Source organism: Molossus molossus, unplaced genomic scaffold, assembly GCF_014108415.1.
Source record: "Molossus molossus isolate mMolMol1 unplaced genomic scaffold, mMolMol1.p scaffold_m16_p_11, whole genome shotgun sequence".
NCBI classification, from domain to species: Eukaryota; Metazoa; Chordata; class Mammalia; order Chiroptera; family Molossidae; genus Molossus; species Molossus molossus.
Window position 1 is genome coordinate 101,780,544 of NW_023425346.1, and position 27,895 is coordinate 101,808,438.

At 58.7% G+C, this 27,895-nt stretch overlaps 1 protein-coding gene across 2 annotated transcripts; it reads right to left on the bottom strand.

Annotated features, from left to right (window-relative positions):
* Positions 1 to 13,270: 13,270 nt before the first annotated feature.
* ECEL1 (endothelin converting enzyme like 1) lies at positions 13,271 to 20,190 on the bottom strand. 2 transcript variants are annotated; one of them, XM_036254530.1, is made up of 17 exons: positions 19,309 to 20,190; positions 18,676 to 18,744; positions 18,466 to 18,576; positions 18,294 to 18,386; positions 18,008 to 18,132; positions 17,076 to 17,298; positions 16,492 to 16,590; positions 16,187 to 16,261; positions 15,877 to 15,974; positions 15,510 to 15,568; positions 15,385 to 15,436; positions 14,782 to 14,849; positions 14,498 to 14,622; positions 14,165 to 14,230; positions 13,729 to 13,824; positions 13,495 to 13,571; positions 13,271 to 13,370 (listed from the first exon to the last, which is right to left on the bottom strand). In XM_036254530.1, the coding sequence occupies exons 1-17, from the start codon at positions 20,092 to 20,094 to the stop codon at positions 13,271 to 13,273; spliced, it is 2,322 nt and encodes a 773-aa protein (XP_036110423.1). In that variant the 5' UTR covers positions 20,095 to 20,190. The 2 variants fall into 2 exon arrangements, with proteins under 2 accessions (XP_036110423.1, XP_036110422.1); XM_036254529.1 differs by having other exon boundaries at positions 15,871 to 15,974.
* Positions 20,191 to 27,895: the final 7,705 nt, after the last annotated feature.

The following is a 27,895-nucleotide window of genomic DNA, read 5'->3' on the forward strand; positions in this document are numbered from 1 at the left end:
ACCAGGGCCTCCCTTCTCCTCTCTCAGTGCATGTCCCAGGCCGTGCAGCGTGCCTTCCACGGGTCCTGACTGCTTCGGGGTAACAGGATCTCACCAGAGACAACAGTTCCTCCCCGCCCAGAGGCGTGAAGTGACTGACCCACCCCAGTGGAACGTTCCATTGCAGATAGCAGTAAAGTGTCCCATTCCAGAGGCAACAGGTCTCTGCTGTTACCACGGCCTCATTACCATGGCCCCTTGGTCCATCGCGAGGGTCAGCGCTGGTGCCGTGTCCTTTGCTTTCAACACCTTTAGCAGGTTGGCTGCTGCCATCCACGTGCTCAGCCTGGCGGAGGGATCAGCAGGCCTCACGGGTTGGTCATTTCAGTGTATTGGGAGAGCTCTTTGTCCAGCCAGCAAGGTGGCTTTTCCACTTAGTCATTTTATCTGTTGCTTAAGGACATTGTTCTTCCATTCTACCGACCTGCTGCCTGTGGGTGGTAAGGAAGGTGGAACCTACAGTCAATGTCACATTCTTTTCCCTGTTTCTGTACATCCTGTCCTTTGAAGTGTGACCCCTGTCACTAGTCACCAGGGGTACCCAATCTGCAGTGTCCACACACGGGTCGGTTGCTCAAGTGATAGTCTTTTTTTTTTTTTTGGTACGTGCCCCTAGTGGGAACTGAACCCGGGACTCTCTGGTGCGTAGGCCGACATTCCAACCGCTGAGCCAAACTGACCATGGCTCAAGCGATATTCTTGCCAAATCACCCGCTTCCTGATTACCTGGATGTACAGACTCCTTAGGGTCAGGGTCATGGAACACAAACAGATCTGTCTCAGGCTCTTGTAGGCGAGCCCAAATATCTTTCCACGTCTCTGGTCCCCACAAAGGTTCGCTCATAACTATTCCCCCCTCTATTTCCCATTGTCCAAGCCACAGAATCAATCCTTTCAAAACAGCCCGGTGTTTAGTACAGGATCAGAGGTCAAGGTTCATGTGTGATTACCAACCAGATGGCTCTTAACTCAGTCCATTGGCTACTGTGATTTGTTCCTGTTTCCACACAGTATCAGCAGACCGTTGGGTGGTGAGTGCCGCCCGGATACACAGATAGCTGGAGCCATCCGAGTACCAGGCTCCAGTCAGGATTTCCCCTGCTCCTTCCTTGCAGGTGGCAGGGGCCAACCCAGCGACAGGAACGGGAGCATTCGGAGGTGGGACTCCCCTGCTGTAGGCGAGCGCCGTTAGTCAGTGCAGGGGTCGGAGCCGAGGCAGAGGCAGGCTGGTGGGGCCTGTTACCCATCCACCCCTTGCTGGGAAGGGAACTTCTCACTGTAGCTGGCTGTTCCATCAGGGTGTATCTGACCTCTGCCCCCTTCCTCGTTGGGACCAAAATCCAAGGGGCACTCTCTCCCTTTGCTGTTTTGGCTCTAACGCCCGCCCAGCCCATCCTTCCAGGGTCACTGAACCGTCCAATCCAGTGGCAGCCCCGCCCATGAGCTTCTGAGAGCCTTAATCTGTATGGCTGGTATTTTTGCCTGCTGTCTGCCCCCCCCCCCCCCATTTCCTTTCTGAACTAGGCATTACACTCAGCGGGGTACAATACTTCACCAATAATTCCCACAAACGCCTGGACTTCTCCATTTTTGATACAGGATAGGAGTGTATTTTGCCTATAATAGTCTCAGAGACAATGTGGTTCTTACCTGACCACATGACTCCAAAAACTCCAAAACATGGTGCCTGAACCTTGGGTTGTCTGTGGATTCACGGCCCATCCTCTCTGTTGTAGGTGGTCCAGCAAAGCTTATATTTTCTGGCCCTGGCCGGTTTGGCTCAGCGGTTAGAGCATTGGCCTGCAGACCGGAGAGTCCCGGGTTCGGTTCCCGCTAAGGTCATGTACCTCAGTTGCAGTTTGTCCCCGGCCCCGGTTGGGGTCGTGTGGGTGGCAACCAGTTGATGTGTCTCTCTCACATCGATGTTTCTCTCTCTTCCTCCCTCTCTCCCTCCCGCTCTACCTGAAGATAATTGCAAAAATGTCCTCGGATGAGGATAAGAAAAAAATTTTTTTCTGTAGCAGAGGCAAAACGTGGCAGGTTAGCATTATGTCATCAATATAATTTCACAGAGGGCAGGAGGGAAGACAAAGTCCTGGCGGGCAGGGGACTGTTTGGAAGGTCCACTGTCGTTGCCCTTCCTGGGTAAAGGCAAATTGATCTTGGGGCCCGAGAGGCAGGGATGCTGAAGACACTGGCCCGGCCTAGCCCCGCATGAACCGTTCCCCAGCGACCTCTCTGATAGAGGGCGCTGTATAAACAGGAGGCGCCACCTCATTCCGCTCCCTATAGTCCGCTGTCACGCTCCAGGGCTGTCTGGATTTTTTACCGGCCACGCTGGACTGTTCACACACTGTGTTCAGGGCATTCAGTGCCCATACAATAGAGCTTTTGAATAGTTTGCCCTGTTCCCTTGTTTCCTCGTGGCAACAGGTGTTACTTGACATCGCCACTGTGGAGGAGGTACGTCCATAGCCTCTTAGTACTGATTTGATCACTCGTACTCAGAGGCGGAGTTTTCCTATAGAGGCTTGTAGAGTCTGGCCTTGCAAAATGTCAACAGCCAGAATGTTCTCCAGGACTGGGGAGATTAAGACATCATATTGCCAAAGGGGAGAGCACCCACTTTGCAGAACCAGGGAGGATCCTTCTAATCATTATCCTAGCTATTTATAGCACTGAGGAGACCAGACAACTTGTTTAGGATGACCAGGTGTCAGGGGTCGTTCAGCATCAGTGTGAACCAAAGCAGTTACTCTTCCTGCATTTCTGGGGGGCCAATGAAGGGTGTGTTCCATGTGAGAACTCCAGTCACCCCTTATGGCCCCACCTGAAGGTGATCTTGACTTTCATCCTATACTGGTGGGGGGAGGCACCCACCGGGGGTAGAATGAAATCCCAGAGGGCTCCTCCTGTATGGGGTGGTGCCCTCCAGAGGCTGCGGCTATCGCTGCAACGCTTGTCTTAGAATCAAAGGTCAGGCGCACCAGGTGTGTCCTCTGTCTCACTGTTTTTATTACCCCCGGAAAAACTAACCTGGGAAACAATGTAAATTAAACAAAGAGGGCTATGGGAACCCCAACCAGCCACTAGCTTCTTCCCCCATCCCTAGCAAGCCCCATTTTGAGGTTTGTGCATGTCTTCATCCACCATAGCGCATTTGAGCTGGACTTCATCCCACTGACACTCAGTACAGGTCATTGAGATGTTCTCATTGTGGTATGTTTTCTGGACGGGCAGAAGCCTTCCCCTGCCACAAGGCTGATGACCTCACTGTGGCAAAGAAACGGTCAGAAAATGTGTTTCCCACTCGGGGTCTGCCTTCCACTATCTCCAGTGACTGAGTCGCCCGCTTCGCTGAGCAGATCACGTGAACCTTGATGAACAGCTCTGCAAACCTATCGGAAGGATGACAGACCCATCACCCTCAGACACCAGGCAAGGTGGAGGGAACTAATTAAAAACAACTGGATTCAAGAAGAAGTCTTAATTACATGGGACTGAATGAGGATAATTACACTTTTATGACCTTTTGTTTGTTTAGTGTGTGTGTGTGTGTGTGTGTGTATTTTTTAATCCTCACCTGAGGATATTTTTTCATTTATCTTCAGCTAGAGCGGGAAGGAGGAAAAGAGAGGGAGAGAGAGAAACGTCGATGTGAGAGGGACACGCCAACTGGCTGCCTCCCACACAACCTCGACCGGGGAACAACCTCAACCGAGGTACGTGCTCTTGACCAGATCAAACTCACGACTCATTGGTCCGCAGGCCGACGCTCTAACCGCCGAGCCAAACCAGCCAGGGCATGATCTTTTGTTTGAAACACTGCTGGTTCTTTAATTTTTTTTTTTTTGTTTTGTTTTCTTTATCCTCACCCGAGGATATTTTTCCATTTTTTGTACAGATAGAGTGGGAGGGAGAGAGAGGAAGGGAGAGAGAGAAACATCGACGTGAAGGGACACATCGAGTGGCTGCCACCCGCACGACCAACCAGGGCCGGGGACAAACTGCAACCAAAGTACGTGCCCTTAGCGGGAACCGAACCCGGGTCTCTCCGGACCGCAGGCTGACGCTCTAACCGCTGAGCCAAACTGACCAGGGCTGGTTCTTTAATTTTTGTTTCTCCAGATACAAGGAGATTTTTTCTCTTAAATTAACTAAGACTTACAGAGATTTGGTAAATTATACTTTTGTAAGCAGAATTGAAACTCTTCTCTTTTTCTTTCCACTTACTCCCTCCAGAATTCAGAAACTTTGCATTTTCATTTTCATGGAAATACTGTCATCTGCACGAGTTCAATGGGAATTTTGTTGCCCTGGCCGGGTAGCTCGGTTGGTTAGAGCATCGTCCTGATACACCCAGGTGGCGGGCACATACAAGAACCAACCGATGAGTGCCTGCCTTCCCTCCGTCTGAAGGTGATTCCTGCCAGACATCCAGAAATCTCCTTGCTCCGATCATTAACCACTGTTTTCCTTCTGTTTCCTTCGAGATGCCCCTTATTAGGTACCTGACTGCTTATACCATAGACCTAACTTTGGGGGCAAAACTGTTTAACTGTACTGACCAGTTCTCAAGACAGACCGGTTTCATGAGATCTGGAACAATCGATCAGCCCAACTTCTGGAATGTGGGACTTCTCAGGAGTTCCAAAGGCAGGACTGAAGGGGTTCTGAACAGGCCTCCCCAACGCGTGCCACTTTGGCATGTGAATTATTTTCAGCTGAAGGCCTTCCAGGCTCGTGAGAAATGTTTCCCTCTCCCTTAAAGAATTTAAATTAGGGGGCTTGCCCATGACAAGAGTTATCATCAGATATAACATTTTAGACCCATCTATAGGACGCAGTTGCTGAACATCTACTCTTCTTAGTCCTTTGAATGACCTTCCTCCCCTCTGATGCCCCAGGCGCCTTATCTCGGCCCTAGCTCAGAATATCGGCTGTACTTCATTTTCCCTTTCAGTCTCTGAACGTCCCATGTCTGTGGGGGTCTCTGACTCTCATGTATGTGGGGTTCCCATCTGTATGTATGTAATTAAATTTGGTCACTTTCTCTTGTTAATCTGCCTCGTGTCTATTTGATTATTAAACCAGCTAGAAGAGTCTAGAAGGGCAAGTTTCCACCTCCTCTATATTACCAAGTATCATACGGCTTCAGCACTGCTAGGACACTCTTGGTTTTATAAAGTTAATGCCACGGGCGGCTCCACAGCATTCTAGCCCTTTCCTGCGGTGTCTGACTGTGCCTGGGCCCCTGGGTGGCTTTGGGGGGCTGCTAGCTCCGTGCCTGTTCCTCATCCAGAACCCTTTAAAGTACAAAATCCTCTCTGAGTAACTGTTCTATCAAAGGGTACACTTACACTGTTCTCCCCACATGACATTGTTTTTATTAAACAAGACATTTACTGTTGGGAATAGATCTTCTCTGCTGTAGCTTTCCTTTAGTGGCTCATGAAAAAAAATTGGTTTGTGGATTTCATTATTGAAACAGAATTCAGCAAATACCTTAAGCTGAGATGTGTTGGAAACACCGCCCCCTGAGCCACGCACAGCAAGCCTCCCACGCGGGGTAATTTGCGCTAACGCTTCCTCACCTGCGGCAGTGTGCTCTCTGCATCTTCCTGCGGTATTTGCTGACGAAGAAATGCCTCTCGGTTTGCCGACAGATCATTTTCTGTTCATTGTTTCTGCCGTTTTTACTGCTGCAGAAAGAGTAAGTGCCTGGCGGTAGTTGTTTTTTGTCTTCTGCTATTATGTAAGAAACTTTAAAAGAGTTTTCCAAATATTTATCATTGCTTAGGGAAATATCAAGAAGGACTAGTTGAACAGCTTGTAACTAGAAACATCGCTGGGAAAGGTTGCGGGGGTTCGTCTCCGTGTTCTGAAAGCTTACTTTTTAAATGCCTTGCTCGCGCCCGGCCGGTGTGCTCAGTGGTTGAGTGCTGACCCGTGCACCAAGTGGTTGCTGGTTCGATTCCTGGTCACGGCACATGCCCAGGTTGTGGGTTCGATCCCCAGTGGGGCGCGTGCAGGAGGCGACCAATCGATGTTCTCCCTCATTGATATTTCTGTCTCTCTCTCCCTGTCCCTTCCTTTCTCTCTAAAATAAATCAAAGAAAAAATATTTTAAAAATAAAAATAAAATAATAAATGCCTTGCTCACCATGAGGATTTTATGTTGTCACTGACTAATATCTCAAGGCACAAGGCACCAGGGCAAGCTTCACCAGTGACGATGAGGGTGGGGTACTGCAGTTTATATATATCTATAGATATAGATATAGACATACAGATGATATAGATACAGATGATATAGATGTAGGTGTAAATGTAGATGTAGATATAGATGTAGGTACAGGTATAGATATAATTTGAGGCTGACTTCTCTCCTGGTCTATTCCAACGCCAGTGACGAGCATGTATCAGGAGAGAGAAAGTGTCTGCTCCTGTGGGTGTTCACCTGGATGTGGATTACTGTTATTATTTGCAGTTTCTTTACAGGAGTATTTTGTAAGCCACCTAATGATTTGGGAGAATCAGTTTGTTTAAAATTAGATCGTGTAATCCCAAAACCCACGCAGACAGACACACTAAAGTCTGCAACCCACTGAAAGCGAGTAAATGGGGTGGGGGGGTGCGGCACCCCCAGGACACCCGACAACCATGTTGGGTAGGTGCCAGGCTGACAGGCAAAGGTGGCAGCATGGAGCTAGCTGGATTTTATTTATTTCATTTTATTTTATCCTCACCCCGAGGGCATTTTTTGATATTTTGTTCAGATAGAGTGGGAGGGAGAGAGAGAGAAACATCGATGTGAAAGGGACACATCGAGTGGTTGCCACCCACACGACCCTGGTTCCAGGGACAAACTGCAACTGAGGTATGTGCCCTTAGCGGGAACCAAACCCAGGTCTCTCCGGACCACAGGTCCGACGCTCTAACTGCTGAGCCAAACCGGCGAGGGCGAGCTGGCTGGATTTTAAACACGTATGAGTAGTGCTTATCACCTCATCTTAGCGTGCCCCTCCCCAGGGACGGGGCGAGGCTGCAATGAGGGGAAGCGATTCCCGGACACACTAGGCACTCAGGAAGACCTGCTGTCCCTTTCACCGAACCCCCCCTGAGACCCTGATGGCACACCAGCAGTGCTTGGGCCCAGACCAGACTCTCAGGCCCAACAACTCCCTGCAGAGCTCAGGCCGGGCTCTAGAGGGCGCCCTAGGTCCAGTCCCAGCCAGCCCAGGAAGCCCCTGCCTTGGGATGCCCCTGGGAGCCCTTGCCCCTGCACCCAGCCCGGCTCTGGCGACCGACATGGGAGCACCCTGATAGGTAAAAGCAGGCACTGCCTCACAGACTCCAGGGACAAGGCCTGCGAGCCGTGCCTTGTCCTGGCCTTGGGCTGACATTGCCATCAGACTCCACCGTCCCCCTGGTTCCAGCAGCAGGTCTTCCCACCTGGTCAGCATGTGACAGGCCGTGGCGCCCTGGAGGGTGCCTCCGGGAACCCCTCCTCCCTGCGCGAAGCTGCACGGCGTTTCCCGCTGCACCCTCGGACCCCAGGCTCCAGGCCCCTGACTGCAGCGGAGCAGGCTGCGCCTTTGCACCGGTGCGCAGACCAGGCGGCAGCCCGACCGGCCGGAACAGCCGGGTTCCCCTCCTATTACCGCTCGCTGGGGATGCTCAGTCCGCCGCCACGCACTTGGCGCGGGGTCCACGAACCAGTCGTGTGTCTCCAGAGCTGCCCGTCACGGGGCCAACAGCTGCCCCTGCACCAAAGTGTGAGCCACCGTGCAGCCCCTTTCTTTGCTCACCGACTTGCAAGTTCCTGGTCATCAGCGGCACAGCACGCCCTCCCCTCCGCCAGCTTGGGCTTCTCAGTGAGACGGACAATAGCCGGCCTGGGGCCCTTCCGCGCAGACCCCTCCAGCGCCCCTGCAGCGGTTTGGTCCCGCAGGAAGGTGGGGGAGTTTTATTATTATTAATGCAAAGTATCGGCAAGGAGAGATGCGGCATGACCAGCGGACAGCGGCTGGGGGGTTTGCGCTGCCTGCTGGCCCAGGGGAGCAGCCTGGGCCGCTGCCAGAGGCTCCTGTCCTGGGCGGCAGCCAGGGGCCAGGTACTGCCTCATGCCCTCTGGCCGGATGAGCTCATGCTGGACGCCAGCCCACGCACGGGAGTCACTCAGAGGAACCTGGACCCAAGGGACCCGCAGGGAGGCTGGGAGGAAGCAGCATCCAGGAGGAAACCCACGGGGCCAAGGTATTTCTGCTGCAGCAGAGCACCCTGCGGAAGGGTGGAGTGAGCTGGACACACCCTGATAGCAGAGGGGCACCATGGCCAGGGAAGCATGTGGGGTGGAGCCTCAAAGATGGGCTGTAAGAAAGTGAGGGCTGGGAACCTCCAACTCAGGCAGATGAGCAGGCCCCAGAATGAGCGGTAACCCATGTCATGTGAACCAGCCACAGCTGGGACAAAGGCGGGTGCTGGGCCTGGAGGGGTCCTCCTCAGGCTACAGGAGAGGGGCCACGGGGCAGGGACCCCACCAGGACACCAGGGGTGGCATCTAGTTCATTCTAAAGACTGAAGGAAAGACCAGGCCAAGGCACAACTAATGTTCCCCAAAGGGAGGGGTGCCTAGGGACATGGAGTCCCCACCCACGGGACCCAGGGACAGACTGCAGAGGAGCGCTGCTCCTTAGACACAGGTGAAGTACCTGCCAAGGTCCCACTCAGGAATGTGCCATCAAATTTGTGGACTCCATGGTGACAAGTGAGGTTAGAGAGCAGGGACTTCCTTTGGGAGGATGGGCTGTTTCCTATTGTTCTCAAGTCCTCAATAAGCACACGAAGGAATTATAAATACTAGCTCACGCTTAGTGGCCTGCATTGTTCTCAATAAAATGCTCCCAAAGACCGCTCAGTATGGTCAACTGCAGTAAGTGAGACCCAGGAGGACTGCCTGGTTCCAAAGCCTATCGAGTCTTGATTTCTCCAGAAGCCCCCTTCGAACGCCCCCAGGCTGGGGTGGTGATGGAAGGGATGCAGGAAGGGGAAACACCATTGAAACAAAAATGGATTGTAGTCCCTTCCACTCTGTAAGGGGTGGGAGGTGACAAAATTTACACCTGTAATGATCAACCCCTCCTAGGCAGCCTTGCTCCTACAGAGGCGTGGGGACGGGAAGGCAAGCTGGACTCTCAAGCCCCGCCCACTGCCGACCGTCCTGCTGCAGGATGGCCCAGGGGACAGCCTTGGGGATACAGAGGGTGCTCCGGCCCTGGGCCAGGATGGAGCCAGCAGAGAGAAGGGGAAATTGTTCTTTTTTTTTCTTATCCTAACCCAAGGACATTTTCTCATTTTTCGTTCAGATAGAGTGGGAGGGAGAGAGAGGAAGAGAGAGAGAGAGAGAGAAACATCGACGTGAAAGGGACACATCGAGTGGCTGCCTCACACATGACCCAACCAGGGCCGCGGACAAACTGCAACCAAGGTACACATCCTTAGCAGGAACCGAACCGGGTCTCTCTGGACCGCAGGCCTACGCTCTAACTGCTGAGCCAAACCAGCCAGGGCAGAAATTGCTCTTTTTAATAAATCAAGAAAAAGGGGGCTTCTGAAGCTTGTTTCAGGAAGGGGTGAGAAGTCCCGAAAGGGGAGAAAAGAGAGAAGGAGGCAGTGAAGGGTTATGCCCCCTCCAGCACCCCAAATCTCCAGCAAAGCCCGGGACTTCACCCCAAACTTCCGGCCAAGCCAGTGACTTCACCTCAAACTTCCAGCAAAGCCTGGGACTTCACCCCGAACCAGCAAAGCCAGTCTGTGCAGTGGTCCCCGGGGGGGGGAGGTCCTGCTCAGCATGGGGTGGGTAAAGGCCAGCCTACCAAGGGGGCATGAGGAGAAAGCCAAGTCCCCTGAGAACCCGCCACTGGAGGTATTTGCAGAGAGAGACCTGGGCTCCCAGCACATTTGGAATAGAGTCTCAAGCCATTTAAAGATATCGTACCAGGGCACCTCACAAGCTGGAGCACGTGGGACCCCAGGACGCTGGACATCTGGTCACATAGAAGCAACCACACGGTGGCAGAAACCCAAATCTGGGCTCCACTGAACGGGTTAGAAAAGCCTGGGGCTCAGGGCTGCTCAGTGGCACCAGACCCCCTGAGCTCCTTTGTGGGTACCGTGGAAACCCCAGGTTGCTGACACCATGTCTCTTCTGAGACTCTAGGCAGGGAAACTTGGGCACAAGTTTGACTCACCAGTTGGCTTCAAGTCCTTCCCAAATCTGTGCAAAGCTGGTCCTCACAGGGCACCCCAGCTGAGGGCGACCCCAGCACACCTGGCCCTGAAGACTCAGAATTGGACAGGGGTGGGGAGGTGGACAGGGGTGGGGCAGACCTTAGCCACACCCCCAGGTCTGCTGATAATCTTCCTGGGGCACAGAGACAGTGAGTCACCTGTCAAGGTCACCCAGCAGCGCCCCCTGGGCTCGAGGCTGCGGATGGCTGAAGGGGCTGATGCAGAGGCGGGGAACCTGGAGGCCCTCTGTACACGGCACACAGGTTCCAGTTGTCAGCCACCCGAGCTCCTGCGTTCCCTGCTATGAAACGCCCAGCCGAAGACTGTCTGTCTTCCCGGGAGCTGCGCCGAGGACACCTGCGTGGGAGCCGCCTCCGGGAGCCGGGTGCAGCCAGCCCCGCAGCAGCCCCAGGAGCGTCTAGACTCCGCATCCCGGCTGTGCTCATGCTCTTCGCTTAAAAGGGACCTGAGGCCCAGGGGGCAGCTGTGCCGTTTGCTCCCGCCCCCACCCGGCAGAGCGGCTGCTGGTTCGGGCCTGGCAGGTGGCGCAATGGCCATGCTGCGCCGTGACGCTTCCTGAAGGCCATGACAGAGCTGGCGCTGAACGTGAGGGACACCCAGAGCTCGAGGACTTGGTAGCGAAGACAAGCCCATCAGCCGACACAGCACTGTGACCTTGGAAAGGGCACAGGACCCCCTCAGTTTCCCCATCTGTTGAAGGGGCTGTCCCTGCCACTCTCCACCTCACTGAGCTGCGGTGACGATGCTCTTGAGGTCTGTCTGGAAAAGCAGTTTGGGAACCAGTGGGTGACACAGAATGTCACATCCATGTCCTGCTGGGCCAGCCTGTGGCTCTGCATGCCACGGCTGTGTCTGAGTGTCATGGGCTGCGTGTAAGCAGCAGGTTCTGTCTTCCAGATGTCCTCAGCTTTCACTTCCTCTGACGTGCTGGTCTCCCCCAGTCTCCCCCCAGCCTGAGGAGCCCCAACATCAACACTGAGCCCAGTGGGGACCCATCAGGATGAGGGGTCTCAGGTGGCCTCATGGCCAATTGGACACAACCCTGCCAGCCAGTTGCACACTCTCCTGGGGGTGCATCGGGCCCCCAGCAGCTGGCAGCTGAGGCTCACAGGGCATCCTAGGCCCCGCTCTGGACCAGCTGCCACGCCAGGAACCTTGTGTCCTCTTCCAGGGACTCCTGGGCCCACCCTCCCCCACATGGCCATTCCCCAGACGGCCCCTCAGCTGGGCACAGACAGCAGGAGGTATCCAGGCTCTGCACACTTCTCACCATAAAGAAGTGACCCCATCGGGCCTCTGGAGGCCCCCCTAAGCCAGCAGGAGGGATGGGCCTTGGGTAGATCTGGAGAACTTGGGGAGCCCATGGCGGGGCAAGAGGGTAGGCCTGGGGATTCCAATTCCAGCCAGGATGCCAGGCCAGAGGGTTGGGTGGGGCGCAGGGCTCAGAGGGTCCCGACCCCAGGCCCCACCCAGATGGGTGGCAGTTAGGGTCGAGAGAGAACTGTCTGCCCCAGCTGCCTGAGGGCATGTGCTCAGCCCGAGGGAAAGAGGCTTTGAGGGGAAACCAAGGCAGGCTCGTATCAGCACCTCCATGTGGCCAGACCCTGTGGGCTCCACCTCCACCCTTGAAAGGCAGCTCTGAGCAGGGCCCATGTCCTGGACTGATCGGTGTGGCCCTGTGCAGTCTTTCCCGAGGAAGAGTCCCTGCCCCGGGGCAACTCAGCCACTCCCATGGGTCCTGCCTCTCCCGGGGAGCCCGCCCGCTCCGCCCCACTCACTCCGGCTCAGTGCCGTGGCCAGTGCGGCTCAGTGCCGTGGCCAGTGCGTTTTCTGTCTCTCACTCCCCAAGGCCGGTGTGCCCAAGGCTCAGATAACGGGCTTTTAAAACTCCACCCCAGGCTGGGAGTCCACTCAAGACATTCTCTGAGCATCGTACCAGGAGCTGGGCTGGCAGGGGTAGGCCCACTTTGGCGGGGGTGGGGACAGGCACACTGGGAAGTGTTCGGGGGGGGGTGGGGGGTCTGAGCCCGCTAGGCCACCCCTGAAGTGAAGAAACAGACCCGAGGAAGAAGGGCAGGTGGCCCACTGGCCCCATCACTGCGGGTGCCTGGGGTGGCCAGGGGGCTGCCCACAGGACATCCTGCAGCTCCCTGTCCCGTCGTGACAGGCTGCACTTCCTCCACCCCTGCACTCCGGCTGGAGGGGCGGCCTCCACCTCTGTGTAGTGAGAGCCAGGGCCCCGCGGCCAGGGCCCCTGCAGAAACTCCCCCTGGGGAGTCGGGGAGGCACCACTTTGGACTTTTGGGGAAGCGGGTCGGCATCATACGCGAGGGCAGCTCACTGGGCTGGGTGTCCCAGCACGCATGAGGCGGGTCTGGGCCCCCCAGACCTGGGCAGGAGCCTCGGCAGGACTTGGGGGGAGGGAGAGTGGGTGGCTGGTAAAAAAGACAGAAGAGCCTGGGGAGGCAGGATAGAGGCAGTTCAGCCAAGGTCACCAGGAGGGGACAAGGTCTCTAGGGTCCTGGTGGTGCTAAGGGCCTGAGCCTCCTCCCACAAGGGACCCTGCAGCCCCACCTTCTCCGGGGCCCCTGAAGAGGCCGAGGTGACAGTGCAGCAGGTTTATTGACCAGACAGAGCAGCGAGAACACAGCAAAGGTGGGGCCTGGGCAGTCCCGCCTGGCCACGCGCTCTGGCTGCCCAGTCGAGTCTGGGACCCCAGCGTCTCTCCCCATGCCTTCCTGGAGCCCAACCTCATCCCTGCTCTGAGTCCTCCCTGAAATGAGGGACAGCAGGGGGCCAGGTCCTGGAGGGGCTGGGAAGGTGGGTGACCCTTCGGGGCCAGCGCCAGGGCCAGCGGCCAGCAGGAGGCAGTCGTGCAGGGTGGTGGGGGCGTGCGGGTGGGTGGGGAGCAGCTGGCTCACCACACAGAGCACTTGTGAGCAGGGTTCATGGGCGAGTCTTTGGGGCAATGGAAGGCCCGGCCAAACTCCTCGAACTGGGACACGCTGCCCAGCACCCTGGGGTGGGAGAAGAGACCCATAAAATGTGTGTCCCCGCTCACCCCAGCCGTCCCTTCGCACTCACACCTGCTCCCGTCCCACACACGAGGAGGGGGTGAGGCCAGGCGGCCGGTGTGCATACCTGTAGTGCTCAGGTGCATGCTTGTCGGTCAGCACCTGCAGGTAGATGGACTGTGACCGCCGTTTGATGCACCAGTTCTGTGCCCGGGTTGGAGGTGCGGGGGAGAAGAGTGGGATATGAGGCCAGGAGCCCCCTGCCCAAGCCTTGCAACACTCCTTCCCACAACCTCAGCACGCTAGAACCCACAGGGCCATGGTCCCCACCCCGCCCCCTGCCAATCCCCACATGGCCCACCTGGGCAAAGGCAATGAAGAAGAGCTGGTTGTGTGTGTACTTGAGCCGGTGCAGCGGGTGTTCCGGGCCGTGCTCCCGCACCCACTTCTGATAGGCCTGGGGTGCAGAGCATGGAGCTGCAGGGCCCACAGTGGGGCCACCTGACTCACCCTCCACCCACAGCCTCCAGCTTCCTGCCTTCCATGCTCTCCAAGCTGTGCTTCCTCCCAGGAAGGCTAACCCCAGCAGCTGGCATCCCCTCCAGGCAGCCCTCCCTCCCTCTCCAAATGCAGGGCCTGGGAGTCCCTCCTTTTCCTGAGGACAGTGTCTGGCACAGGTCCCATCCCCTAGGCCAGAGGGCAGCAAGACAGGGAGGAGGACGTGCCTACATCTGGCGAGTCCCCCTCAGCCCCACCCTTCCCCTGAAGGGACGGAGGGCCAGGCCCCGGCAGCTCACGTAGTAGGCCAGCTTGAGCCCCCCCATGTCCGCGATGTTCTCGCCGAGTGTGTGCTTCCCATTCACCTGCCAAGAAAACAAAGGCCAGGGACGCCATGGGGCCCACTGACCTCCCTCTGGCCTTGCACCCTGGGGCCCTGCCCCCTTCCCTTTGTGCCCCGTGGCCCTTGTGAGTGTGTGAGCTCGTTCGTGTGCCCGTGCGAATGTGCACGCAACCCTGGGCGTGTGTACAGGGACCTGCACGGGGTTTGCTCGGGCACAGGCGTGTGCGTGTGGGTGTGCATGCTCCAGGCCCGTGCCGAGCGGGCGAGGGGCCGGGGGCCGGGGTCTCACCCGCTGGTTGTAGACGGTGAAGTTGTCGTAGAGGTGGACGATGCACTCGGCCTTGCGCAGGAAGCGGCTGTAGGAGGCCTCCGTCCACCAGTGCAGCAGGTTGCCCAAGCGGTCGTACTGGCCCCCTGTGGGGAACAGACTAACCCTCACCCCGGGGCCCCTGCCCCACCCACCAGCCAGTGAAGACAGAGGGGCCCTGTGGGGTCCCAATCAGCGCATCACCACCTGCCCCCCACTGCCTGTCTTCCCCCTCCCCCACCACCCCCTCAACCCACAGGCCTCACCCCAGTCGTCATAGCCGTGGGTCAGCTCATGCCCGATGATGGTGCCAATGCCCCCGTAGTTCAGAGACCTGGGTCCACGGCAGCAGCGTCAGGCCCCGCCTGTGTTCTGAAAGCGCCCCGCTGCTGCCCAGGCCCAGGGGGCCCTGGCGGCGAGGAGGTGACCCAGGGGGCTAGAGTGGTGTCTGCGTGGTGCCGGGCACTCCTGCCTCAGCTTCCTTGTGGGGTGTGTAAAACGGGCCATTTTTACCTGTGCACCTGCCTTTTAGAAAACAACATCTCACAGAGCTGGATGGGGGGGGAGGCAGGGCTGGAGGGAGGCAGGAGGGAAACTGAGGCACCCCACTTGGGATATGCCTTTTTCCTCATCACTAGTGTCGCCCCACTTTTGAAACACCTAATGAAACCTCAAACTAGGTAAGGGGGGATTGCGGCATTAAAAAGAAAGAAAAGAAAACCTACACATTTCCATAAATAACCAAGGATGGGGTAGGACTATGGGGACCCAGGGTCCACAGATGTCATGGCTCCTGGACCCAGCCCAGGTTGGGGGCAGTCTGAGCAGCCCCCACCCACCTCCCCGACAAGGCCCGGTTCTGTACTCACTGTGGAAAGTCAGGGTCATACAGGGTGGGCTGCAGGATACCAGCAGGAAACACTACAGGGAGGGTGTGGTCAGCAGGAGACCTGCCCACCTCCAAACCCCGCCCCTTTCGGGACACGCCCCTTACCCATCTGGTTCTTGTTGGGTAGATAGTAGGCATTGAGTGCTTGTGGAGGAAGCAGCCACCTGTGGAGGAAGGCTGGGGTCAGCTGTGGGGCCCACACCCCACTTCCTAGATAATTTCTTGAAGGCTGTTCTGGTAGCCCAGCCTACAGCCATGTCCTAGGCCTCCCTCAGGTTCCCCAATGATCCCCAATGCTGACAATTCCCACCCACGACCTGTGCAGGCCTTGTGCCCCCCACACCAGCATGGCATGAAGCAGTTTGCCCCACCAGCCTCTTGGCTTTGGTAAACACTCCCCATGGCACCGCCCTTCCCCCCCACCTCCACCCCCACCCCCACCCCCAGCTCTGGGCCAGGCACCCACGTGGACTTGTCCACCTCCTGCCGGATCTTCTTTACTGAGAGCTGGATACTAAAGCGGATGCTGTTTAAGATGTTCTTGAAGTAGGTCTTCTCGTGGACCTCAAACTACACAGAGGACAGGCAGCACTCAGAGGCAGGCCCCGGGCAGGGCCAGGGCCAGGGCCAGACCAGCGCCATGCAGGCACGTGCCCTGCCAAGGCCCATCGGCTGAGGGCTGGCTGTGGCTCCCTTTCTGCAGGGGTGGGGGGGTCTTGGCCAGGGGCCTGGAGAAGCGCAGCTGGTCAGGCTGGGCAGAAACAGGCCAGGGGGAAGCCCACCTCATACTCCTTGTCCACAGCCTCGGGTTTAAGCAGGAAGTCTGGGTAGCCCACCATCACCATCATGTACTGGAGCTGTAGTTAGAGAGCAGTGAGCGTGGGCCAGGACCTCAGGTGACTGCCCCCACCCACCAGGGAGAAAGCTCCAGCTCCAGCTGAGGGGTGGGGTTCAAAGATCAAGGAGAGCCGGCCAGGTGATGCCAACTCCATAGAAGACATCTCTGTCTCTTGTTACCCCAGCCCTCGACACACGTAGGTGCATAGTAAGTGTGGAACAAACAAATGGGAATAGGACCCCACTTCACCTTGGCCCGAGCAGCTGCCTTGGTCTCAGCATCCATCCAGTCCAGCTCCTCCAGGCGCTGGCCCAAGATGTACTTGATGTCTTCCACCAGCTGCTGCACCTGCAGGGTCAGGGTTCAGGGCTCAAGGATCAACCCAGGAGGTCTTAGCTCTGGCCCCCAGCACCTGGCATGAAGGGTCCCCTAATCATGCAGCACCTCTTCCTAAGTTCAAGGCTGGTGCTGAGCACCAAGGGGAGACCTTGAAGGTGGGAATCTAGGCCCTGCACCTCAGACGAAAAGCTCCCAGTCTGGAAGGGGGCAAAGTGCCCAGCAATGATCACATACATCCCTAAGGCCATGCCGACTGAGCATGGCAGAGAAAGACGGGCAGGAGCTTCGTGGGGAGGGCCTGCCATGGCTGACAGACCAGGCAGGCTTCCTGGGGGAGGAGGTCTGTTGAAAGCAGCCTGGAGCCTCAGAAAGGGCAGAGCTCTAAGCTGAGCCTGCTGCCCCCAGCTGCAGAGGGATGTGTGGGGCTCCCCACCCTCAGACTAAGGCCATGCAAGGACTCCATGCCCTCACCCCCAAGCCCGGGGCAGCCTGACCTTGGCCTTGCTGGCAGCGGAAAAGTGCTCATGTACAAACAGGGCACCAAGAGCCATGCCAAAGTGGCGGTTCGCCTGGCCCAGGCAGACACGGGCCAGCTCCTGGGGCTTGTCGCCGCCCTCCATCTCGCGCGCCAGCTCATGCAGAGCATCTCGGAACGGCGGTGACAGGTGCTCGCTCAGGACCACCACCACGCGCCACACCAGGTAGTTGTGCAGGATCCTGAGGGCCAGGTGAAGCGACTGGGTGTCCAGATTAGGCTCACATGCTTGGGCCACCCCAGTGCACCTATACTCCTGAGCCTGGGGTTGGACCTGGCATCCAGGCGTGAGGGTCATTCCAGGCACATGAAGGCAGAACCTGGAGCGGCCTAGCCAGGGAGAGGGGCTGAGTCCACACACAGCAGGGCTCACCTCTGGCCACGGAGCAGAGCTGACAGGTCACAGGCCAGCATCGTTTTCTGACTTGCTATTGGGTGGGAGAGTGGGCACTTGTGGTGACTGTCTGCCCCAGAGCTGGCCTTGAGAGGCCTCTGCTCCTCCCCAAGGTGGGCAGAGAGCAGGGAGTCTTTCCCCAAGCGTCCCTGGGGTGGCAGAGCTGTGGCTACACTTGCCCTTTTTCATGTCCAGACCCACTTGAGCCTCACTGTCCCTAGGTGAGGAAACTGCAGCTTGGGAAGCTCACGCCCTGCCCAGGGTTCCACGGAGTAGGTGAGAGAACCACGTGAACCTACGGACCAGGACTCCTACTCCAGTGCTCCTCACACCCACCCATTATAGCTCCTGCACAGAGGTGGAGGTAGGAGTTCAAAGCTCACCAGGAACGTGGGTCTGGGGCACAGGGGTAGGGCCCGGGTGGGTGGACTCCCTGCTCTCTGCCCACCTTGGGGAGGAGCAGAGGCCTCTCAAGGCCAGCTCTGGGGCAGCTGTACCTTCGGGGTGTGGAGTGGATGAGCTGGGACACCTGCTGCATGTAGTCCGTGGCCAGCAGCACCACCTCCTCATCCTCTGAGAAGTCCTCCTCGAAGATTTGGTCCAGCAGCCACTTCCACTGCAGCTGTAGGTCATGGGTGGGAACAGTGGGGCTGGGTGTGGCTGGGACCACAGAGCACAGGGAAGGGGTCAGAGAGATACAAGAGGACACCGGCGTCCTGGGGAGGGGATGACCCAGCAGTACCAGGATCAGCACTGCCCCCACCAGGGCCAGACCACACTCACGTGGGGGGTGATCTTCTGCAGCTGTCCCAGTGTCACCTTGTTGTACATGGAGCTAACGTCTCGACGGAGGTCGTCATACTCTGACACTGTGATCTGGGGTGGAGATCAGGTTGACCCAGCCACGCTGCCCAGTGGTCCCCTGCCCCTAGCCCACTGCAGTGCCCTTGCTCACGTTGGCCAGCCGTTGCTCCAGCTGCAGAATCTCCTGAGCCTTTTGCTCTACAGCATCGGCACCCAGCAGGCTGAGCAGGCGCTCCATGAACACCCGGTATGCTGCCAGGATCTGCACCAGGAAGGGGCACAGCAAGGGCAGGGGTCAGAAGCCTGTTCATCGCTCCCAGAGCCCCGGGCCTTCCTGGCAGCCCCACCCCATGCCCCACACCTTCTCACTCTCTTCATCCTGAGCTAAGTATAGGGTCCTCTCTGGCAGGGTAAGCCCGTCCTGGTCAATCTGGGGAGAAAGGAGGGGGTCAGAGGTCAGAGGTCAGCAAGACAGGTTGAGTCCAAGGGGTTGAAGTCCCGCTCAAATGCCCAAACAAGCAAGACATCCATCATCACAGCCCCAGGGGCACAAAGACACCAGCTCCTCCCTCTATCCAGAGAAGAGGACGCGGGAGCCCCCAGTCCTACTAGTCTAGCCCGGGAATGATAGAGGTGGTTCCCTCCCAACCCTTCCTCCAGCAACCCTTCCTTTTGTCCACCGTGAGGGCATTCGCGGGCCGTACTGACATTCGGGGCCGGCATCTGGCCTGCCCCAGCCCTGCAGGGCTCAAGGGCACACACCTCCCTCCCGGCTCTCCGCCCGCAAGAGGGCTGGGGAATTGCAGCTCCCGCGGCTCCGCTAAACAACGCAATTACTCGAGGGAAATTACTCGCGCCCTCCTCCCGTGTTCTACCAGCCCACGCTCCCTTCCTCTTCGCTCCCCTCCCCTTCTGCACGGGTCTCCGGGATGCAGGGCCCTGCGCCCTGGGTCCCCGGCCGCTGGCGGGTGCTTGGGAAGCCGGGGACACTCACGCGGATGACATAGCGAGAGGAGTTCCTGTCGTCAAGGCTGACCGTGAGTGAAAAAAGAGCCGCGGCGCTGTACACGCCCTGCGCCTTGTACAGCAGCCGGTTGAGATCCCAGCGAGCCGCGGACCCCGGGCGCTCGGCGGCGCCACCCAGGTCCCAGCCACCGCAGTCCTCGATGACCTCCAGCATGGGCCTCGGGCCGAGCCTCTCGATCTCGCGCATGTCGAGGCACGAGCGGAAGAAGGCGCGCACCTTGCGCTGGGCCGCGCCCCCGGGTCCACCGCCCGGCCGCACCAGCAGGCGCCGCAGCCGCTCCTCGTTCTGCTCGCCGATGGCTGCGATGGTGCCGTAGGTGAGCTTGTCATCGGGGATGGCGTGGCGCCGTAGCCAGCCACCGCACGCGAAGGAATAGAAGTCCTGACACGGGTCTATGCTGGCGTCCAGGTTGGCGGCCAGGAAGCGGGCGGCTCGCGCGAAGGCCTTGCGCTCGGGGCAGCCCTCGGGGCAGGTGCCGCTGCCTGCCGCGCCCGGGCCCAGGTACTTGAGCGCCAGCATGGCCGCCAGGATGGCGCAGAGGCCGGCGGCGAACACCAGCCCCGACAGCAGGCACACCTCTCGCCGGTTCCAGCGTGGCAGCCCGGCCCGGGCCCCCGAGGCACTGCGCCCAGCACTCAACGGAAAGCCAGGGGGCAGCGAGGTCCCGCGCGCGCCCCCGGTGCCACATCGGCTCATGTACTTGACCTCCTGGAACTCGTCGTAGTGCGCAGTCATCGAATACGGGGCCTCCATGGCGCTGCTCGCACCGCCCTGCAGCCCTTAGCGATCTCGACTACAGGATGCACCCGGCCGCCGGCCTCCTGTCTGGCCTCGGCATGGTACCCCGGGTTGCAGCTGCAGGAAGGGTAGACGCAGGCTTAGAGAGGCACTGGGGCCATATGAAAAGGGGTGTAGGCCTGGGTCCAGAGGCTGGAGGTCACCTGAGTCCCCAACAGCGCGCGGGCCTGGCTCCTGGCCTCCCTGCGCCACTGAGAGAACGAGGGAAGGGCAGGGCTCAGAGTGGACACCACCCCCCCGCTCGTGCAGTGGCATCCTTTGACCTTTCTCCTCTTTCCCTGAACACCTATGCCCGTCGTCGATTTGGGAGGCCCCTGGTGGAAAGCTGGGTGTACCAGGTACGGGGCCTGGCACGTAGTAGGCCTTCAATAAAAGGCTGTTTCTCTTCCCTGTGCCTTTCTTGTCCACGACCTGCTCTCGCCAAAGCCCAGTGGGGGAGGGGGAAAGCGGAGGCTGGAGAAAGGAGGTGCGGTCAGGTGCACGTCTATGCGGACCCTTCAGCTCCCTGCGCTGGAATTAGACGATTTAGAAATCGGCTTTAAAAAAACAAACTTTGCCCTCGCGGATGTCAGCAGGGCCACCCCCAGCCCCGGCTCCTTCTGTTCAATAGCTAGAATGCCCGCGAGCCCCTTTCCCAAGCGTCGTGTGCCGGCGGCCCAGGAAGGGGAGGACTCCCCCGACGGCTCTAAGAACCTGGACCTAGTACCGCCCCAGCCTCCTCATCCCCTCCCTGGGCTACTCCCGGCTTCAACAGGTTCTCCCTGGCACCCAAACTTGGGCGAAGTTTCACCCCCGGACGCGGAGGGCTTCCCGTGCGCTGAGCTCTGAGCCCTGAGCCTCCCGCGCCGCGCCGCGCAGTCCGCGGAGCCAGAGAGCAGAGCCCAGGAGTCGCAGCCGCAGCCGGAGCCAGGGCTGCGAGGACGCAGACAAAGCCGAGAGGCTCGCCGCGGCGGCGAAGGTGGCTGCGTTGTGGCCGCGGCAGCAGAAGACTCGAGTGCCACTTACCCATCAGGTGCGCGCCCGGGCCCAGCGGGAACAGAATGGGTCGAGCCCGAGCCGGAGCCGGAGCCGGAGCCGGAGCCGGAGCCCGAGCCGAGCCAGAGCGGGGCGGGCGGTCGCTCTCTCCGTGCGCCCGCTGCCTCCTCTGCTACCGCGCCGCACCGCGCCGCCCGCCGGCCCCGAGGGAGGGGACGCGCCGGCGGCTCCACCCTCCTCCTCCCGCCCCCCCTCGCCCCCTCCTTCTTCCTGCCTCCATCCGGCTACCTGACAGCTCGGTGGCAGCTCGGGGGAGGGGACGACGGCTGTGAGGACGTGCTCCTGAGGGTCTTGCACCGACTCTGGGTTCGGGGATTCCAGTTCCAACAGCGTCCCGGGAAGAGTGAGGGCGCCTGCTAATTTCGAGATGGGGTCCCCTCCGATCCCATGGCCCCACCCGGGGCTTTCCACCAGCCCGCCGGTAAGGGGATCGGGCTGGGGATAAGGAGCGTGGGCCGTCGCAGCAGAGCTCACAGGCCTGGAGCACCGACCGCCCAAGGAGGACGCCCGGAAAAGCTGCAGGATGTGCCTTTACAGTGGCGCCGAGCTGACTTCAATAAGGGGACTATCTGGTCCTCCCCTTTAGCCCCCCACCCCCCAGGCCTGCCCTCCCCAGGGGTTTTGGTTATCTGTGCAACTCTCACCCAGCCCCTGATGGAGGGAGAGCCCTGGAGGCTGCTGCAGGAAGAGAGGGCTTCAGGAGTGAAACCGCACCCCTCCCGCAAACCTCGACTGGCTTTGGCACCCATTGCGCAGGAAGCCCCTGACCAGAGAGGAAGAACCGGACTGGAGAGTAAAGAGAGGCCTGCTCTGCCCTGCAGCCCCAGTTCTGACAGCCCTGGGCCTCAGGACCCTGGTATGTGGACAGGTGGGAGGACAGGGTAGGCATGGTGGGGACTCTGAATTCATCAGCCATTACTTCTTCCCCTGCAACTTGCTTTGTAATGTGGAACTTCCTTCTCTTGCTCTCAGCCTCTGAGGCAGAGCCCACTTCTGCCTGGCTCACCACCGTACCCCCAGGGCCTGGCCCATGTGGGGCACAGGGAACTTCTTGGATGAATACTACTGTTCCTGGAGTCTCTGCTCCCTCTGCCCTGCCCTAGCTGCCCCCTCTGCTCTCAGTGTCCCCAGCAGAGGACTCCACAAAGCAGCACACACCCAGGCCTGCGGGACTGGACTAAGCAATACTAGACAGCTTAAGACTGCCATGGAGCCCCAATGATAAAACTCGTGACAAAGCAAGGACTCAAAGGACCCATCACCCTGTCCCCTCTCTGAGGATTCTCATCAGCCCAGCCACTGGGTCGCTGGCCCTCAGTTGCCACCTCTGTCCCCATTCTTCCTGTTTCATGTCTGTCCACCTGTCCATGTCTAAGCCACTGCTCTGGATACTCTCTGCCTCCAACTCTGGCCATCCTCTGCCCCTTACGTTCTTCTTGGGTGCAATTAATTCTACAGAAGAGAGGTGGAATTATGTAAAATGTGGTGATTCCATAAAGGGGGAGGGGAGGGCAGGGCGGTGGCAAAGTGGCTCTTTGTGCTTTTAATCTGCATTTTTCCTCCACGTTTTGTCTCCAGGAGGATAATTTTCCAGCCTTTTCAGGCCCTGATTGGTATCATTTCTCCAGCAATGACAGCTTTTATTTTCCCCGAAATGAATGTCTTGAAATTTCCAAGAAATATAAAAATGGATATTGTCTCAAGGAGCTGACTCTCTTCTGACATAAAGGCAGAAAGGCCCAAAAGGCAAACATGCTTTCCCAGGGACCTTGCGTGCTGGCCCCTCCTGTGCCCCTCCCTCCTCCCAGGTCAGCTGTCTGAACCTCCTGGCCACCCTCTCCCCGGCTCAGCTGCCATTGATCTGTCCATCCACCTCCCCATTCCTGCCAGGCCACCCTGCCTGCAGGCTCCAACTTGGCTTGCTCTGTACAGACTTCATCCTCCCCGCACCCAGTCCTGAGCTCAGCAGCCAGCCCCCCACCCCTCTATTGGGCCCACGGCCACTCAGTCCTAGTGGCCCTAACGCTCACCAATAAGAGCAGCCAGGTCTTGACTCCTTTGCTCCTCCACCCTGTCTCAGGAGGGGACACCAACCAAGCAGAGGTGAGTGGGGCTCCCTCATGCTCTTTCTCAGGCTTCCAGAGGCTTCCAATCTTCCCTTCCACCCCATTGTCAAGGCGACCCCCTGAGAAGCAAGAGAATGACTGCATACTGCAGCCTCCAGCCAGCCCTGAGCCAGGGCAATGGATGCCCCAGCTTGGGGGTGGGGGAAACAGGAGTGAGCCCATGGGCCAGAGCTGCCTTGGAGGGAGAAGGCCTGAGGGATACAGAGGGCAGAGGTTAGGGATTCTGGTCAGCTCCTGAACCCCTTACCTCTACCCCTTCCCTAACCACGGCCCAGGTCGTAGCCCACCCTGCTAGGGTGGTTGAGGAAGAGCAGCCCTCGGTGTGGGATAGCATTCCTCGCACTGACAACTCATCCATCGCTTTCACCAAGTGAGGTGCTAAAAGCTCCACAAAGGGGGGCTGAAGCCGGGCCCTATGATGCTCAGACACATTTATGTGCCCCTCTGGCATGCACATGTTGGGGGACATACCGGGGGCCCATCTGCCTGCTGCTTGAGCCCCTCAGAAGCGGAATCCCAAGTCCTGTCTCTGCTCTGGGAGATGCCCCTCCAGCCTCCACCCTGCCCAACCAGCCCTCATTCTCCACCCCTGACAGTTCCGTGGGATCTTCTGTGCTCTGGTAAACATCCCCAACCAGCTTCTGTCCTCTGCCCGGCCTCTCAGGGCTCATCCCATCTATTATTCACAGCACAAAATGGATTTTTAATTTGCGAAATGAAATGACTCTCCCAAGTGGTTGGGGTGGTGGGGAGGGGGTAGGGAAGGCTGGAGCCATGAGGTGGACACCATGGTGCTGACTCAGGCTGTTATTGGGAATCTGGGTGCCCACAGCAGACCCAGGGACTCCAAAGGCCCACAAAACCCACTGCCCAGCCTGTGCCTTCATTCTGCCCTGTTGCCATGTGCCCTGTTGCTATGACCAGAGCGGGTGAATGGGTACCCGTCAGTCCTGCCTGAGCAGTGGGCTCTGCTCCTGGCCCAGAAAGGGTTAGGGAGGGCTGGACCCTGTGCTCCACTTACTTCAGGTTCCTGGGCCTCGAGGGCAGCCCTGGGCTCCCGGCCTGGTCCACCTCCTCCCCAAGCTCCTTGGATCTCACTGTGCTGATCTGAAGAGTTGTCCCTGTACAGGTCTTAATGCCATGGGATGCCCACTTCAGCCTGCACAGCTGCCCTGGCCTCCCTGCACCCCCTCTTCACCCCTCATGATAGCATTCACACACTTAGCATGGCCACGAAGTGGTGGCCTCTTCCTTGTCCTTTCTGTCCACCCCCTACCTCTCTCTCCTCCTGGTCCCTGTGATCTACTTTCATCTCCCAGAATTTACCAAGCTCGAACACAGCTCAGTGGCTTAGCACTTGCTGTTCCGGCCGCCTGGAACGCCCTTCTTCCACCACCTCTTCTGTTGGCCAATTGCCACTCATCCTTCTTGGAATGTCAGCCTCGCTGTATGGTCCAGCGCCGCCTCTGCGGGCTGTGCACTTGCCCTCCCTGGGCCCCTGCTACACTTCCTGCATCTCAATCAGCTGTGTAGCCCAGAGCCTGGCACAGAAAACAAGCGTGTCTGAGAAGATCTGAGCCGCAGCGATGTGTAGGGGCAGGTGTGCAGGCCCTCCTCACATGCCCCCTCCAGACCCTCCCACGGCGAGTTGAGGTAAGCTCTGTGACCACTTTAGGGGAGCTTCTAGGCCCTTGGGAGCATCCCTTTCTAAAAAACAAATACAGTTTAGTGCCTTGTGCCCACAGGCCTACACTGGCATTTCCCACACAGAAGTCCTCAGCATCACTGTCCCTAGGGGACACTTTGGTTGTCTTGATCACATCTGTCTGGTCTCCAAATCCTGAGGCCTTACCTGGTGTCCTGCCTCTTGCCTCCCTCTGGGCCCACACCCACCCCACTTCTCCATCCCCTGGAGGCTGTGCCCAGGTGAGGGCCATGGCTCCTGAGTCTGCCTTTTGACCCCAGATTGCACCTGTACCCGCCCGCACCAGGAGCCTGTGGCACCCGTACCCGCCCACATCAGGAGCTCAGGGCACCCGTACCCGCCCGCACCAGGAGCCCGGGCACCCGTACCCGCCCGCACCAGGAGCCCGGGGCACCCGTACCTGCCCGCACCAGGAGCCTGTGGCACCCGTACCCGCCCACATCAGGAGCTCAGGGCACCCGTACCCGCCCGCACCAGGAGCCCGGGGCACCCGTACCCGCCCGCACCAGGAGCCCGGGGCACCCGTACCCGCCCGCACCAGGAGCCCGGGGCACCCGTACCCGCCCGCACCAGGAGCCCGGGGCACCCGTACCCGCCCGCACCAGGAGCTTCTCCGCCTTAGAGAGGCTTCTCACTTCCTCCGCTTCCTCTTCTTCCTCCCTCCGTCCTCTCTCCGTTCTAGCCCGCAGTCCTCCCTTCCCTACTGGAGGAAGGAGATCTCTTCCCCTCGCCCCCAGGCATTGCTGCATCCTGCCCATTTCTGCCCCACACCCTCTGTGACCCCTCCTCATGGCTTTTGAGGCCTCCTCCATCTGACCTCGGACCCCCTTCCAGCCACCTGGCTTGCTCTCCCCTGAATGTCCCTCCTCCTCATGGGGATGGCATCCCCACCTCTGTGCCTTTGTTCCAGCCCCCAGTCCCCTTTGCCTAAGCACCTCGTTCTCACCCTTCCTGTCCTCCTTCACATCCCTGTCGAGCTTCCAGAATCCTGACAGCCTTATGGCTGCACAGGTCCCACCCAAGGAACCTGCCTGAGGCCTCTCCCTTCAGGGAGAGATGTGTCCCCTACGGAGCCCAGCCTGCACGGTGCTGTGTGGCCTGGGCTGGCCGGAGCAGGCCCCCCTCCAGTCTGGACGGGCCTCCCACAGTGTGGGTGGAACCCCCTCCTAAGTGCCATGCTCTGTGCCAAGCTCTCTACCTGCTTCACCACACTGACTGTCCCAGTAACCCCCGAGGGGGCCATGTTGTTGCCCCAATTTACACAGGAGGAAACTGAGGCCAAGAGAAGGAAAGGAAGTTGCCCAAGTTCACCCAGCTCACTAGTTCTGAAGCTGAGCTTTGAACCATGTCTGCTGCATCCAGGGTCTGAGCCACATGCACGCTGTGGCTGGGACTGAAAGGACAGCTCCGCTGTGCTGGGGGACAGGCAGGGCTCTCAGAGCCCAAGTGAAAGCAGTGCAGGGCCAGGAGGCCACGGTGACGTCAGCCCAGGAACTATGTTGGGGGGATGAATGGGGGGGGCGGGTTGGTAGGAGCATGTAGGTGTCAAAGCTGGCTTTGCCCAGAGACCTCAAGAGGAATCTCAGGGCCTACAGCTGGGCCTTGACCTCCCTTCTAGATGTCCCCACCTCCGAGGGCCCTGCCTGGATCTTCCGTCTGAAGTGCCCAGTCGTTTTCTGTCTGTTGCTCAGCGTACATCCTGTACCACATTCATCCCCACCTGTCCTTAGCATGCAACTTGGTATTTTCACAGTCTCTCTCACTCCTTTGGGATCTTAGGTTTTTCCATCACCCCATCCTTCTTGCCCGGCCTGAGTGGCCAGACCTCAACCGCAAAGCAGTTGAGGTTGGGGCCAGATTGACAGAGCTGAAGCAGGGTGGTGGTCAGAGCGGGTAGGAAGGTGAAGGGGTGGAGAGTCTGAGGCCTGCGCACCTCCAGCTCTGACAGCCAAGCCCCAGGGGTTCACCATTTGATGGACAGGCCGCTCAGCAACTCATGCAAGATGCAAATAAGGCCACAGGGGCTGGGGGGGGTGTAGGAGGGTGGGTCCCTTCCTGTCAGGGTTACCACTGGCCCTTGCCTGGTCCTACAAAGGAAGGGGGAGGCTTGGGACCTAAAGGGCCTCTTCCTAGCCTCCCAGGGTCACTAGGAGGTCCCCTTCTCCTGCACTCCATCATCATTTCAAGTGATTGGAGCTGAAGGGGATCGTTAGCTAATTAAAGCTGAGACCACTAATTGTCCCTTGTAGGAGAGAGAGCAGGGCTGCCGAGGGGAGGAGACAGTGGGCTCAGGGGGGCTCAGGGGGGCCCTGGCCCTGGGTGGAGCCTCCTGCTAGACTGTGTTTTGGAGGGGATTGTAGCCAGAGTGTCCTCAAAGTGGAACTGTGGGATAGGGGACAGGAGCGCCTGATCTGGAGGTCCCACCCAACACTGTCACTGCCAGCCTGCCTCTACAGTTGGGGGGCTGGAATGACGGGTGGAGAGGGTTCCCATGGACATCCTATGGAGGCAATGACAGGTCAGATAGGAGACCAGCAGAAGGATGCCAGGGCCCCAGCCCCAGGCTGGCCCTGAGCAGGACTCCTAGCTGCCAAGTCTCTGCCTTCCCCTCTGCCCCTCAGAGGGACCAGCAGCTGGTGCACAGCCGCTCGTCTGAGTACCAGCCTCACCTGGGGCTGCCCTCAGCCTGGCCTGGATGTGTCCCCTGGCAGGATGTCTCAGGGCCTTCCATCAGAACTACCAAAGAGGGTCATTAGTTTCCTATGGCTGTGTCTCACCACAACCTTAGCAACTTAAAACAACCCAAATTTACTATCTCCGCTTCTGCACAGCGTGCCTGGATCCTCTGCTCAGCCTCTCACGGCCGACGCCGGGGTCAGCCAGGGCCGAT